The 15,444-nt window shown below is 41.7% G+C and overlaps 1 protein-coding gene across 1 annotated transcript; it reads right to left on the bottom strand.

Moving 5' to 3' along the window:
- Nucleotides 1-4,337: 4,337 nt before the first annotated feature.
- On the bottom strand, nucleotides 4,338-12,328 carry EMB2813 (DNA primase, large subunit family). The gene is made up of 19 exons (XM_086787492.1): nucleotides 12,125-12,328; nucleotides 11,634-11,695; nucleotides 11,392-11,492; nucleotides 10,959-11,040; nucleotides 10,820-10,879; nucleotides 9,105-9,162; nucleotides 8,918-8,937; nucleotides 8,561-8,644; nucleotides 8,405-8,469; nucleotides 6,892-6,940; nucleotides 6,753-6,800; nucleotides 6,533-6,622; nucleotides 6,253-6,312; nucleotides 5,712-5,771; nucleotides 5,451-5,525; nucleotides 5,276-5,361; nucleotides 5,075-5,168; nucleotides 4,885-4,989; nucleotides 4,338-4,784 (listed from the first exon to the last, which is right to left on the bottom strand). Exons 1-19 carry the CDS (start codon nucleotides 12,279-12,281, stop codon nucleotides 4,734-4,736), a joined length of 1,407 nt encoding a protein of 468 aa, XP_086643618.1. The 5' UTR covers nucleotides 12,282-12,328; the 3' UTR covers nucleotides 4,338-4,733.
- Between the last annotated feature and the right edge of the window lie 3,116 nt (nucleotides 12,329-15,444).

Below are 15,444 nucleotides of genomic sequence, written 5' to 3'. Positions count from 1 at the left end.
CCCTCACCTTTTGTGATAGAGAACCACCACAAAGACATTCTCTTTTGGCCTCCATCTAGTCATAGAGAGAGCTCTAACTTCACTCCCTTAGCAAAGGATGTGACTTTCTTTGACCAACAAAGTGAGGATGTGATGAATGAGTTAGGGCACCCACCACATTGGGGAGTTACATTGCAGCTTGAAGGTAAGTCCCAATGACACATGATTCGATAAGGCACTAAGCTAAGATCTTGGCATGAACATATTTGATGCCACCAATGGGGACTAGCTCCATCATCTACTATCCATTCGAAGTTATTGGAATTTTCGATGTTAATTGGGAGATCATGCTCTAAAAAGCATATGACTTTGGAGCCTTGGATGTGTTTATTTTTTTGTTTTTATTTTATTTTAAAGTTTACTACATTAGGGCATTCGTATAACAATTTTAAGTAATAGTGGAATCCACTCTAAAAACACATTTAGCTCCATTAGGTATGGATTAGAGTAGGAGAGTTAATTTTGCTCATGCATTTTATATTTTCTCACATATTGTTGGAATTGTTCGCTTAGAAACATGCAAAAGAAACAAAAAACAATAAAAAACACTTAGTCACACTTGCATAACCACCGTTAACTAGGCAAAGAAACTTAAAGAAACAAAAAGCAATCAAAAAACCACTTAATCACACTTACATAACCACCATTAACTAGGATTAGACACCATAATCACCCTCCATAAAAACTCTAAAAACTCTAAAAACCAAGCCAACCAGCTCTCAAGTTGGGATGTGTGAGTCCACAATCCTACGGGAAAAGACATGGAATGTGCGCCTCAAGATAGGAGCTATGAGTCTAGATATGTGACATGTGAGCTGTGAGTCTAGAGGTATGAGTCAACAACATGAGTCTAGAGGTAGGTATACCCAATATTATACCAACCAATTATAACTACCTTGAAGGACATACCTACTCATGTCTTTTAAGAATTTTCTTATAATAATTGCACACCAACCTTGTCATAGGCCTATTCTATAAAAGTTTGGGCCCAAGTAGACATTTCATAAAAGTAAAATCCATGGCTTGGCTTTGAGGCTGTTGGCTCGCTGGAAGCCAAGTACACGTTATGTGAATTTCCTTATAGATCCTTTAGTTAGGGATAGTCCCTAACATTGTCTCTTTACTCTTCCCCGCATTCTATGTTCCTCCGAAACAGAGAAGAACTAGAACTTGGTTTCGTGGTGAAGACGCTTCTATAATAAGCTCCTATGGAAAGTGGGACTCATGCTTACAATGTATGTGCTTGTTGTGTGTTTTGAGGAACACTCATCCCTAATGGTAGAGCAAAGAGACATGTCATCTTGACGATTGCCGTTAAACTACATTTGTTGAGCTATTTAGTAGTCGTGGTCAGCTCAGGATAAACTTAGCTCAATATTGACACCAAATGTTTGAAACATTGTGACGTCTAACATGATTTGACCACTTCCTGAGAGAGTGAACCATGAGGTCTTGGTCCTACTCCCACTCCTTCATTGGAGCTTCGCCCAAAAATATGAGGGTTTAATACCCTTTACATGAAGGTTATGGCCATGTTTACAAAGCCAGTTGGTGAATCTGGGGCTCGAAGAATCATGGTGGCAAATCCTGTTTCCAAGTGTTTCATTGTTCCTCCAATCGTGTTTGTGTTTAGTTGGCTCATTCCGTCCCAAACCTCCTCTCATTGGAGGTGTATCCGAAAGAGATTTACCTTCTGAAGAGGAAAGCACTTTGTTGAGTGCTCGTAATTTACAAGAACCAAAGACTGGGTGGGTTTTAGAAAGTGTGGTTTGATACACATAGAAGACTATATTATCATTTCCAATAATTTATCCAAATCGTGTTTGCATCAAGGGTTTCACTCTAGTAAAATGCTATCAAGTACTTCCTGAGCACGTCTAAAACTGATTTCAGACACGTATGTTTTGCTCAAGCTATAAATCACCAATGAAAATCAAGGTTTTGTTCTTGCAATAGATGAAACTAACGCTAAGCTATTCCTTGGCTTAAAGCAATGAAATGTAAGCCTCTTTGAGGAGAGCTCACAAGTATTCTACTGATAGAAAATAATTGTGTAGTGCTTATTATTAAAAATAACTTATATACAAGTGCCTAGTTTTCACACTAGGCCAACTAAACTTAAAAATGGTCCAACCTCTCTATTACTAGCCTTAAGCAAGTATCTGCACTAAGTCCTCAGACTTTCTCTATTTGATATTAAGCACAAGATAAAGCTACTTGATATGTTATTTTACAAAAGATAAGTGTCCATTCAAACGCGAGCAAGATGAAAAAGCGACTTACAATAAATCAGACGAGTAAAACCATTTTAACTTACAAAGTGATTAACAAGAAATTATTGATATCTTAGATATTAAATGTATAGTTAACATGTAAGAGAGTTCTTGGTTTCATCTCTTCAATGTTTGTACTTCTTTCTTAGAAATGGTACAAAATTTAAGCATGGTAATTTCATTATATGTCTCAAGAGAATATGAGTGCCACTCTTTTAATGCATGACATGGTTGGCTTCTCCATGGTATGGAATTGTGATGTATAAACTTATTTTTTCCACATTAAGGATTCCATCAAAACCCAGAGTTGTATTCAAACTACTTCAATTGTTATGAAGAGATTATAAAGGCATTATAATCTCTTCATAACAAGGTGTCTTGTGCATTATACCAATGCACAAAACACCTTGTTGAGAATTCATTTAGAAGATGAAAATTGTGTATTGCCTATCTAGTATGAGTTGGAAATTTTTGATTAGGTATTGCGTGGAACCTAATGCAATTCACAAAAGTACAAGCAACAACTTTTTTCAACGAAAGGCTTTCTAATAACTACGAGCATGAGTCCATACTATGAGAACGTGTTCAAATGTTTCCATACAAACGAAAGGACAACTAAATTGAGTATGAAGTTGCCAAAAGTGTCACCATGCCCAGGCACGATTGGCACAAGGATGTGCCACCCTTAAGAGTATGTTTTTACGCCCACCTCACCAAATGCTGGGCATCTTTTTTGGAAAGAGGACTGGTATAAGCTGCAGGTTATGATGCTCTCACGCATAGTTAAGAGTAAGCCAGCAGTGCCACCTGCCATACTATTGGCCGAGTTCTAATCAACCCCTCCCATAGTGAAGATCAAGTGATTGTTGTGCTTTTTTGCCATTGGCTCCGTATGTGGGTGCCACAATAATTAAATTTTTTTGTTCCATCTAGCTTTTTGTTCCCGAACTGAGATGTATAAAGCTCAACATCTCCGTCTCAAACTCTTCATCAAGATTTGCGAGATGTGTTTTCCCAAGAGTTCGGGAGTCAAACGTCAATCCTTACCACGGAAGTTCAACAGTGCACAAGCCTTAAGTTACTAAGGGGTTTGGGAATTAAACATCAATCCTATGTCGAACATGTTTGAATGTGATTTTGTATATGTAGTTTTCCATGTTATTTTTAAGTAATGCAAGAAGTAGCCTAGGAAGCCCCCCTCCAATAACTCTAGAAATTCCTTAAGAACCCTAAAGCAGTTTTCTTCAAGAACTCTAGAAGTTCCCAAGAAGGACACTCATGTTCTTGAAAACTTGGGAATTTTGAAACAATTAAAGGCAACTATTGTGACTAAGATGGGCAACCTTTCTACTCCATGCCCATCACCATGCCCATCACTCATAGCCTCTCCACCCTAAAGCGGTCCTGGGAGGTTTGAGCATGCCTTGAAAAAGAGAGGAAACAATTTACAACCAATTGTTCATTTTAAGGAGCCCCTCATTGCTTTTACTCCATAGTAGCGAGGGAAAATTCAGCATGTAGTAGACCTGTCCTACATAACTTTGCATTCCTTAGCTAAAAAAGTTTTTTTGACCAACAAGCATGAGATAACTTAAAAAATAACAGAACTGGGTGTAGTTTTTATAGCAGAATCACAGCTAAAGAAGGTCAGTTTCGAAGTCTAAGGTCATTCACACATTTCTAGCACCACCTCACTCTGGAAATACACGAGAGTGGTTGGATTTATATCCTAAAATGGATCGTGGTGGAAATACATGAGAAGACTGGTGGGATTATATCCTAAAAAGGATCATGGTGCACAAGTCATCATCGAAGCCCTGCAATGCTCAAGACAGGATGAATATAAACAGCATGCTAACTCAAGAAGAAGATATAACATAAGGCCTCCTTGCCAAAACTGGAGTCTAGATGAACTGCCGTACTATTTTCAAACCCCAACATTTATGCCGTTTTTGGAAGGGCTGCTCCTTGAGAACACCACTACCAAAGAGAATAGTAGCTCCTTCAGGACAAACAGCTGTGTAACAATAGTTGATTTGCATTACTAACACTTAGTACCTGAAACATATTAATCAGGACATGATGATCCCTGCACATGTGAATAAAAAGGTTCACCTCGTCTGATCACATTACTTAGGTGAAGAAGGAGATGAAACAAGCTTGCTTGTTGGGGCATAGTGAAGTAGCAAAACCCATTTGCGTGGACTTTTGTGGTTGCCCGGCCATGTTGTTGGCGTACATTAATCACATGCCCCAGAGAAAAGACGATGAGAATGATGTTACCAGGATATACTGTTACCAGGCTTTGACATTGTTTGTTATCCACCATAGCCTCCTCATGAAGGGCTCTGCAAGTGATTAACAAAGCCGCCACATATGTAAACTGGCCTAAGGAGAGACTTGTTACCCTCTTTCATAAGGCTAGGGGGTAACAGGAGATTCAGAGGCACCATTTGTCACAGCAGGAGGGGCCTGCTCAGGCATAATCGATGTCAAGAGAGTCAAATAAACAACACTTGTTACGAAGAGCACATGCTCAATGAAGTAAGAACGTCTTAGGTTTTTTATATACCTTAGCTTGCAGAACCTTTTGACTCTGTTCAAAGTACTGGTTCGGGTGATTGATGCCTTCCGAAGGACACCCATGTGTGGCCTCGAATGTAACAGCGCATGCAAGCTGCCAAACTAAGTGACAAGCTTTAGTAAGAGTAGCATTTAAGCAACAAAACTTCGTATGTTAGTTATGAGTTAAGTTACAACACCTGGTAATGACGATTGCGGACTTTTTCCATGACATCATCTGCTACTCTTCCGCCCACATGCAGGCTTCCCAGAGCTGCTCTCAAGTTCTCTTCACTACCACAATGGACCACATGATGCAATTGGATCACGCATGTACTACAGCCACACTTTCTGATGAGTTCATGATACGCTCCATCTGCCAAGTAATTCAAATTCAATACCTGAAGTGCCGGTATGGGCAGCCATGGTGATCCCCTACTCCAGGAGTGGATAATATTATCTTGTTACAGGAAAATGGAGTATAATCCTGTGCAACGAAGGGTTGTCACTGCTTTGAATAGAAAATTCTTAATGGAATACCTAAAACTCCTAAAGTAGCTTAAAGAAGAGACTTACAGTTCGTTTGCCCTCTCTGCCATAGTTATGCCTTACATTGTAAGCATACTCTTTGTCGAATCTCTCCACACCTATCTACAAAGGAAACCAGAGGTCGTTTTATCAGTCGCATCAGCCACATTGCACACATACCCCCTTTCCCCAGACAGGCAAGGGTTGGACAGGGAGATCCTGTCCATCAGGGAGGGACGAGTGAGACCTCCCCCTTTCCCAGACAGACATCATGTGTGTTTTTGAAGGGCTGAGTACTGCTAAGTTTACCTTCTGACTGAATTCAGACCGCCAAAAAGCCAAGGCATCCTCCAACTTCAACCCTACACCCTGAAAATTGACAAGATGGAAGATCAGTTATCAGTTTTTATCAACAAGATGGAGCACCTATAATCGAATCAAACAAGAGTGTGTTACGCCAACACAAAATCCTCACTATTTGCGGCCACTGGGAGTGCATACAGGGCTCCTAGGCAATGTAGGAGAGCTGATACACTTCTCTAGACACTTGGAGACCAGTGGCGCAAGGCAGCATCTTTTGGCACTGCCCCACCCCCCCAAATCACCCAAAGACGTAGTCTACCTCTGAGAGGAGCCAGCAAAGGAAGGAGCTCCCTTCCTCTTCTGCAGCCATTACCTCTCTGAGAGGGTAGTAATCTGATCTTTCATCTATATTTTTATTCATTAATAGAATAATCTTGTTTACCGTTTTTCTTTTAATTTTATCCAACACATAATAAGGATTTTTTTCCATAAACAATGCCGCTATATGTCAAGTAAATGTGCCACAGTGAGAAAGTAAAAAGATTGCCTTGAGAAAAAGTGCAAGTTGCTGTCTGCCTCCATGCTTCAAATGGTGCTCCTCTCTCAGCTGCAAGAAAACACACGCCCTAAATATTACTTACAATTATCCTTGTTGACGTAGAGACTTGAAACCACACAAAAAGAGCTTATTCCCTCTCCCACCAGGGCAAGTGGACCGGAGTCCCTGGACATTGCCAACTTCCCTGGCCACCTGGCCACTCTCAATTACGAAGCAGAAAAGGATTCTGGTCAATGAGGTAAGAAAGGAATGTGTCTTCTCAACTTACTCTGAAAAACAGATGTCGCATACACAGAGGAAATGAAGTCTTAGCAAGGCTGTCTATGTCCTGCAATGCCACCTCTGTTTTAACCGTCCCCTGTAGTAGAATTCAAGCCATGACCATTTAGCAAGTAGCACAACCAGGATGGAGTAATGCATTGCTCAGCAAAGTAACCCATAGTTGTCTGATCAAAGTATTCACAGAAACGATGACAATCTCTTCTGACCTGAGAATAATCAGGCCCCAAGTAACTTGAGCATAGCGCTTCCACAATCTATGAAAGTCAAACCAACCCATGATGAGAAGGGGTTCAAAAATGGGACAGGATTTTGCTCAGAAATCAATGCTAGATTGAGGGCACTAACCGGAGTCAAACGGTCAATCTCTTCCCCAGCAATCATGGACATCCATTTTCTGCAAATTAATTCAAAATGCAGAGACTTGTCAAGAATCACAACAATGCAGGTATGCTCATGCAAGTAGGACTCACCATGAAGGATGACTAGAAAACAATGAGATAAGAGGGAGAGAAAGAGTATTGAACTAGAGACCAAAATTGGAACAATCCCCTCCACCCTTGCCCCTTTATAGTCCTTCCAGTATCCCCTCCACCTCCCCTTCCGAAACTGTGGTATCACGACTTGGATCCACTTAGAATTCAGCTTTTGCTACTTTGAGTTGTTGTCAGGGCTGCTAGGCCACTTTATGAACAGCAAGAGTGCAAGTCCTTCATGAGGAAAGGAGTTGGTGTGCTATCCCTGAATGAGTTCAATCCCTAGTCGCAGTAAGTTGTAGATTCAATACAAGACCACTAGCAGTACAACAGTGTAAGATACGGTGCTTGTTGTAACAATCTAGAGAGAAATATCCCTGAACCTTGGTAAAAAATTTAATACATTAAGACCCTGCACAGTAAAATAAATTCGACTAAGGTTTAAAGTGTAAAAGAAAATTAATAATTACTACTTGCTTGAAAGCATCCCTTGGGTATAGTCTCATGAACGGGATGTTGCATTGCATAGCATCCCAAAGGGCGTTTCCGAGCAAGTATACGAGGTAACACACCCAGTAGAAAGCCAATCCTCCAGGCATGTTCAAACAAGCACAAGTCCCAACAAAAAGCCAATCCTCGAGATATTCCAAGCATGTATACACAGGCACAAGTCCCAACGGAAAGCAACTCCAGAAATTCCGAGCAATCTTCCAAATATTCTGAGCATGTACACACAAGCACAAGTCCCACCGGAATATCGAATCCCAAACATGACATTCCGAGCACAAACACATCAAGTCCCAATGGAAGATCATGTCCACAGTATCACATCACAGGTGCCAATCCCATGCATAAGCATAAAACAATAGCCATGGCACCAATCCAATGCATGCACACAATGAGAAAGCAAGGATGAACCATTTGGGTCGCCAAAGCCTGACCAATGTGTAGTTTCGAGTAATGGAACGCCCACCCGTGAACCATGCATGTGAAAATGTCTGCTCTAACATAGTTATGTTGCTTGTGGACAGGTGGTGAGTATTGGTCAAATTGTGTTAATTTTATCTCTTAGAATGTAGCGTTAATTTATAAGTGAGTGTGTTCACAGTTTAAAAATTTTTGAGTGACCAAAACTCACTTATAAATTATGACCAGTCCTATGTACACACTCATTGAAGTCTTGAGGGTATCACAACTCAGTGTCTAATGCCCAAGCCTTATCCCTTTATCCAAGGTAAGTATCCAGCCATGTGTCACCTCCACCTTGCACCCCTTTGCACTGTTGTCCTTCAAAATTTTATCCTTGTTGTGTCCAACTTGCATGATTATGCCTAACCATTATCTTCTTTTCTAATGATTTCTGCCGGATGGTGACAAATACGTACCGATTAGTTAAGACAAGAGCTTTTGATAGTTTACTCCGAAACTGGCCAACAACTAGAGATGCCAGCTGCAAGAATATAATTTCTTATAAGTTTTTTCATTAAAGGACAATCCTTTGAAGCTGTTAAAGTGAATTGATGGACTATGATAGACCATACCTGGCTGCTGGGAACATATGCCAGGCCCTTATGGATAAACACCCTTCGCCCTGAAACAAGTTCAGGAACCTCTTCAAAAGGAACCTGGCAAAACCATTCATAGACAAATTTACAATATTAAGGATCTTTACAAACAGATCTCCTGCCCTAATGAACGAGGGGGGGTTGGGAATGTGGGAGATTTCTCACCCATGAAGACAGGTGAGATCTCTCAATTTCACAGGCAGGGATTATGTCTATACTCAAGTTTATACATTGCTAGCTTGAAATGCATTTAAATACTCCCACTCTAAGAAGACATTGCAATTGTTTAGGTATCCATCCTCGATTCCTCACAGATCAGCACAAAGCACCCACCTTGTAGAAAATACTGTCAGCTGCACATGCAAAAGGTTCACAAACATGTCAGACAGGTTGCGTAACTTTGGAGGGTCATAGAGCAAATGATATTGCTTCAGCTCCATGCTATATTCCAAGAAGATGCATTTGTGGCTTTTTGGATCTATTTAATCAGCTTAGGTTGCACCTGCAAAGAGACACCCACCTTTTGGCGGTTGTTGAATTAAAGACCTTGCAACTTGCCCAAGCTTATCTTTAACAGACTGTCACTCAGAGATAAAATACATATGTGTTAGTTTGGATCATGGTTATGCTGATCAAGACACTAAAAATGATAAAAGGTCAAGACACTGATGATTGATATAATCTTCTCTATCAAAATCTACAAAAACAGTAAGCGATTTTGGACACTGCTGGCACACCAGCTAGGTGCAGGGTAGGCATGATATCAACAACAAAAGGGAAGAAGCAGCTAACCAACCATGGCTGAGCAACCAAGAGGCAGATCCCTAGGCCAACTGGACCGACCAGAAAAAGGACGTCAAAGAAGCATTTCAAGCACTGTCTATTATGTTTGGGAGAGATTTGAGAGTAACCTTTGAAACAACTGCTTGCTCCCTAGCACCTTGCATGCTTGGATGACCAATACCGCCACCTTTGGCAAAGGTAGTCCTCAGGTGCACTCTGACGAGTGCTTACAAACATTCCATTGATGTGCACAATGGAGCAGAGAATCCGTTCATCTACCTCAAAGCCAGATGGTGCTGACATCCCATGTAAAAACATTCTCATTCTGCAAGCTTTTGGTGGTCCATTCTTTCTTGCAATTTGCTTTGAGTTTTCACCATCCAGGCTAGAGGATTGCTGGATTGAGCTCAATCGTGTGAACCTGTTCCATACTTGGAGCCTCCAAGTAAGTATCTTCACCACCTTCACAAGCACATAGGTCATCTGAGGTAGTGAAGCGGGATTGGCCTTCCACGTATCCAACTATAGGTTGATAATATGATAATTAGTCCCAAAGATTACTATGATCTTTTGGAGGTCTACAGATTCCCAAAACAGACAGACACTTAACGAGTTGCTATTCCTGTATATTATAGAGTACCTTTGTGATGCCAAAATCATCTTCAGAAAAAGGAAAAGTTTCTGTTCTATGCTATGGAGCATAAACTAAGAGAACTATGCAACTCATTTCCTGATACATATCAGTAATAAACCTAGCATCACTAGCCTTACTATTATGCACTGTGGGCCGCTTCAGAAAGTGTGTGAAGTCCATTGCACTCCTAAATAAGATAGCCAGACACAGAACAATAAACAACTGGAACTCGATGTAATGAGGTGGTACATCAATGAGCAGCACAGGAAGTGGGAGATATTTCTTTATCTCGTACAAGAAACCTTGAACACATCATTCTCTTAAATTATTGGTCCGAGTCCACGAGAGGCTGGAAAGAACTTCAAGCCTTCTCTCACTAGATCCTCACAGAAGGTGCCAAAAGCCAGCCACATAGCAAAGCCGACTTTATGGTATGCTAAGGACAGGGTTGGCATTGAGTACATGGTTAACAGAGTAATATTATGGGGGATATTGAAGGGAGTATAAAAGGCAGTGGATGTTGTTGGAAATATATACTAGCTCCACGAGATTTGTGTGACACTCATATGCAGCAGCTAGGTGGGCGGGGCATCCAGAATAGGAACTGTGTGGGCAAATTAGGGTGGCAGCCTGACCAGGGTTGACAACAACAAGTAGGCCAATCTGCCTGGCCCACACTCGAGAATTATGAGGCGTCTACAAAAGGTGGACACTATTGCAGCATTTCAGGAATTTGGCTTCCCCACCAGATTGCATCAATCAGCAGTGATATCAGGGAAACCAGTCAACGGGTTTAGAGAAAACATGAATACTTGTACCTCGAATTCTGCGATGCTGATAGCTCTGTAGGGCAGCTTGTAGTCCTCCATAAACTTCCTCTGCAGCTTTGAAGGGCTTATAAGAAGACAATTCTAAAGGTACATAACATCTCATATTCTTCAGAACCAGTATGAATACCTGCGCTTCCAATGACTCACTGTGGAACCGATAGCGGAAAAGAGAGGATTCCAACCCTAAAAACCACCTTCTTAACTCGTCACTGCAAAAAGGGTAGTACTCAGTAATAAAAGATGGTATCTACTGTCCACGGGCATGTAGCCTTGTGGTGAAGGGTATCGCCTCGCAGGGCAAGGACCTGGATTTGATACCCACCAGATGCACTATAACTATATACCAAAACATGAAATTCAAAATGTACTAACACAAAGATGCTAATTCTTTATAATTTAGCCTTGTGGTGAAGGGTATCGCCTCGCAGGGCAAGGACCTGGATTTGATACCCACCAGATGCACTATAACTATATACCAAAACGTGAAATTCAAAATGTACTAACACAAAGATACTAATTCTTTATAATTTAGCCTAATCAAACCTAGCAACAAGATATACCTGCGGCAGTAAACCAGCCTAAGCACGAAATGGGAAATGATGTCCTTGCTCAAATCAGCTGCATTGGGCGTGCGCATGTACTTTCTCCATAGATCATTAACCTAACAAGACAACTTAATGCAGTGGGAGCCTTGATGGAGAGTGCTTCGTAAATTCAGGTTGATCCATAAATTTTCATGAAATAGGGAAACGTTACAATGGGAGGTGTTTCCATGCGCACGAAGGTGTTAGCAAGAGGGTACCAGATGATCTAGTTCTTCATTCCGTCTACCCCGTGACAAAGCTTCTTCTAGACCTTTCAGGACTGCAAAAGGCAACAGTACTGTACACCTCTCTCTCTCTCTCTCTCTCTCTCTCTCTCATATTCATATATGCAGGCAGCATACATGTGTGTGTTCTCTCTCACATTCATTCATATATGCATGCAGCATACATGGGTACATACACACACTTCACTAAGATTTTGTAGAGACTTTTCTACTCTGGCTGTAGTGGAACCCTCTCTCCCTCTCTCTCTCTCTCTCTCTCATATGCATATATGCATGCAGCATACACAGGTCATAAAGATTTTTGAACAGACCTTTCTAATCTGTTTGTAGCGAATATCTCTCCACTGGCACCAGACTTTTCTAATCGTGTTGTAGTGGATCTCTCTCTCTCTCTCTCTCTCTCTCTCTCTCTCTCTCTCTCTCTCTCTCAGAGTTAGATAGAAGTGCAGAGTCAAAAGCCATACCTTTAAGGCGATCCAAAGCAAATTGCTCAAACTCTTCGAGAGAGACTTCGGCGTTTGGAGCTGTAAGGTAGAAAGACAGCCGGGAGGGCTCTGTTGCTCCGGCTACACCTGCTCCTCCCAAAGACAGACGCCTACTCGAAGCCACTTGGAAATCCATAGGTGACACCAAAATCTAAGAACTTTCGCCTCGCCTGCTGTAGAAGTGAAAAGAGAAACAACAATGCATTTGCGCGGGAAAATACGAACTGACGTGGCACTAGCCTTGCACGTATGCTAGTATACGTGGCAGAAGCCGTGTGACATGGCAATTCTGGGAAGCTTTTAAATGTGAGAGTGGACCCCCACACGGGAGCTTGTGAGTTATAGACGCTGGCATGTTGATAGCTTATTCAATTATTGCCCTATCTTTGGTTAAGTCAATTTGATCCTTTACCGATCACACTCATCCATGTGGAAGGCGGTTTGGATTCTACATGATCTACTCCTATCTTTTTGTATTATTTGTCATCTTGGTCCTCTCTTTGGTTTTGTTTCTTTGGGTCCACATGGGATCAGTCGAGTTTTTTTATGTGAAGATGAAAGATGGGATTTTTTTTATAAAATTTTAAATGAGATCAAAAAGGAGTAGATTAGTGTGGGCGTGGATATAGGACAGAGTTGGATAGTCGGGTGTTGGGGTGATATATGATGTATGTTTGACTTTGAATAGTTAATATAAATACTTTATTGTTCAAAAAAAAAACTCCCTAGCTTATGTTTCTCCCCCTCTATTCAATTTGACAGGAACTACGTGTCGCTTAGCGACACTTATGTGTCATCTAGCAACACCATAAACAATAAGAAGCCCCAAACTTGATTAATTTTTTTTAAAAAAAGACAAGTGTCACTTAGCTACATTATTTACGTTGCTAGATGTATCGTTAATTTTGTGTTGTTGAATGACACTTGTAGGCAACACAAGCACATGTAATACCAGTCCACTACTGGGCTCTTGTACTTCTAAAAACATGCCCGCCTTTTTTTAAATCTCTCTCTCTCTCTCTCTCTCTCTCCTTCCACACCTTCTTATCCCCCTCGGCTCTTGCATGATATATATTCTCATCCCCCTCAGCCTCCATTGATCATGCCTGCATCACATTGCTAGTATTATCTTAATAGATGCAAGATCCATTAAGGAAACCTTGGCCAGTATGCACCCTACCAGTGTTGATTCAAGATTATCGGACTTGAAAAATTATAGCGATAAAGATTTTAGGGAACAGAGTTCAACCTATGGAAGTTAGGGTTAAGGTTTGAGATCGCGAGTTGGCGTCACAACAAGAAGGGCCTCTACCCTAGCTCTGACCCCAACCCCCTAGCTGCCACGCAAGGCCAAGGGGTTCGGCAAATGGCATTTTGACAGCGCATAAGACATCACAAAAAATCCCAATGTGGACATCATCATACCAGGGCGTACAGGAACTCTTCATACCACGGGAAAAGCAGAGCTCCTCCCAATGGTAACTTGGGTAGAACAACATGTTGATCAAATCTTGTGGTTGCCCTCGATAGAACGAGCTAGGATCCTAGCAAGGTTGTAGGTTATGTAGCCCCCCCAAGGGGCTACAGTAGAGAGGATGTCCTCTCTGTGGCAAGCCTGGCTATAAAATATGACCAATCGGAAACTAATGCATGCGGAGGAATGGCAACGAAATGACAAATGGCTCTTTCATATGCAGGATTTCCAAATCTAATCTCAAGCGAGTTTGGAGTTCAGCCGATACACATGGCTGGTTGTTCGACGTCATTCCTTTCCCAAACTTCACTTCTCCTCTGTGCGCACTCCCCGCCCATCGTCGCGATCCTGTATCATCTTCTCTACTGCAAATAGGAAGCATAAGCCCTCTCACGGATCTATGGAAGACAGCCCAAGTTGGCCCCTCCATGGGCTCCAAGAGCAAGAATACACAACAGAAGTGCACGTACAAGGAGGCAAAGTGGTACTACCTCAAGGACTTGTAGTGGGATCGTCTAAAGGAGGTGTTGTTATAGAAGCCCCCCAGTCTTTTCAAGGAAGAAATCAGCCCCAGTCTATGCAGAGCGTATGCGATCACTATGGTGGAGGAACCCCTCCATAGGCTCCAAGAGCAAGGCTACACAACTGAAGTGCATGTGCAAGGTGTTATGGCTTGCCCAAACCCCCGTCACAACACATCCAACAAGAAGATTACCTGGCAAACCCGCTTTTGGTGCTGATGTTTTTTTCTTTGTGTAGGCTTCGGTGACTTCTTGATGCGCTTGGGAATCCAAGCTTTGGTATTACCTTGGTAGTACCTTTGAGCTTGCAGTAATCTTTTTGGTACCCACACTTGTTGAGTGGTTGGAGTTCTTTAAGGATCTCGCATAGGCTTTTGTCGACAACGTTGTGGAGTACTTTTATTCTTCCTTGGCCTTGGAGTTTTGCGTTGAGGAAGAGGCTTTGATGATGGCAGCACCTAAATTGGATTGGCACCTTCGTAGTAGCCTTGAGCTACAAGTAGCTTCTTTTTCACCCACATTTTGATACCATTAAGATACCTTAATCTTGGCTGTCGTAGTGGTGTTTTATTTTTGGATGAAGTGGAAGGTTTGGGGCCCTCCTTGACATTAGTTGGCACTGAGGTTGCGGGTCTAAGACTCATGGGCGTTGTTGACGATGAGGCTTGAGTCTCTTATGAAGTGGTGGATACTGATGTTGAGACTTTTGAGTATGCAGCCTTCTCCTTTGGTGAGGTTGGTCAATGAGGAGTTGTCAAGGTTGAGTCTTTTCCTTTGAGTTCCTTTATAGAGATAGATGGTTACGCTTGAGGGACGTCTTTAGGAATAGATGTTGGTTACAAGGTTTTGGCATTAGACTTTGTTGGTAAGATAGAGTTGAAGAGGTAGATGCTTTGTCTGAGTTGGTCATTGACACAGAAGGTATGTTTTCATGTAGAGGGGCTTCTGAGGAAGTGGCTTGTAGCTTTTTACGTTTAGCATCATAGAAATCCCTTACGGTTGGATCCTCTTCGTTGGTAGTATGGTATTGTCAACTTTGTATCATTGACCATCATGATGACCCTATCGCTAGCAAAGCATAGTGGTGCTTGGGCAGCAATAGTCCATTTATGCCCTAAGACCAAATCTACTTCCAACACATACTCAACCACAAAAAACTTACAGACAAGGGGGTTAGTTTCAATATACATTGTATGTTTAAAGTACCCCAAACATGGCATGTTCATATCTTGTGTGAATGGAATTCTTTTAGGATGAGCCTTGAGTGTTGGTTGACAGAACAAATCCCAAAACTCGAGGGTCAT

This window comes from Cibotium barometz, chromosome 1 (assembly GCF_041138505.1).
Source record: "Cibotium barometz isolate CiBa-2024 chromosome 1, ASM4113850v1, whole genome shotgun sequence".
Classification (NCBI taxonomy): domain Eukaryota; kingdom Viridiplantae; phylum Streptophyta; class Polypodiopsida; order Cyatheales; family Cibotiaceae; genus Cibotium; species Cibotium barometz.
The sequence above is the reverse complement of the archived record's forward strand: the minus strand, read 5'-3'. Positions and strand labels throughout refer to the sequence as shown.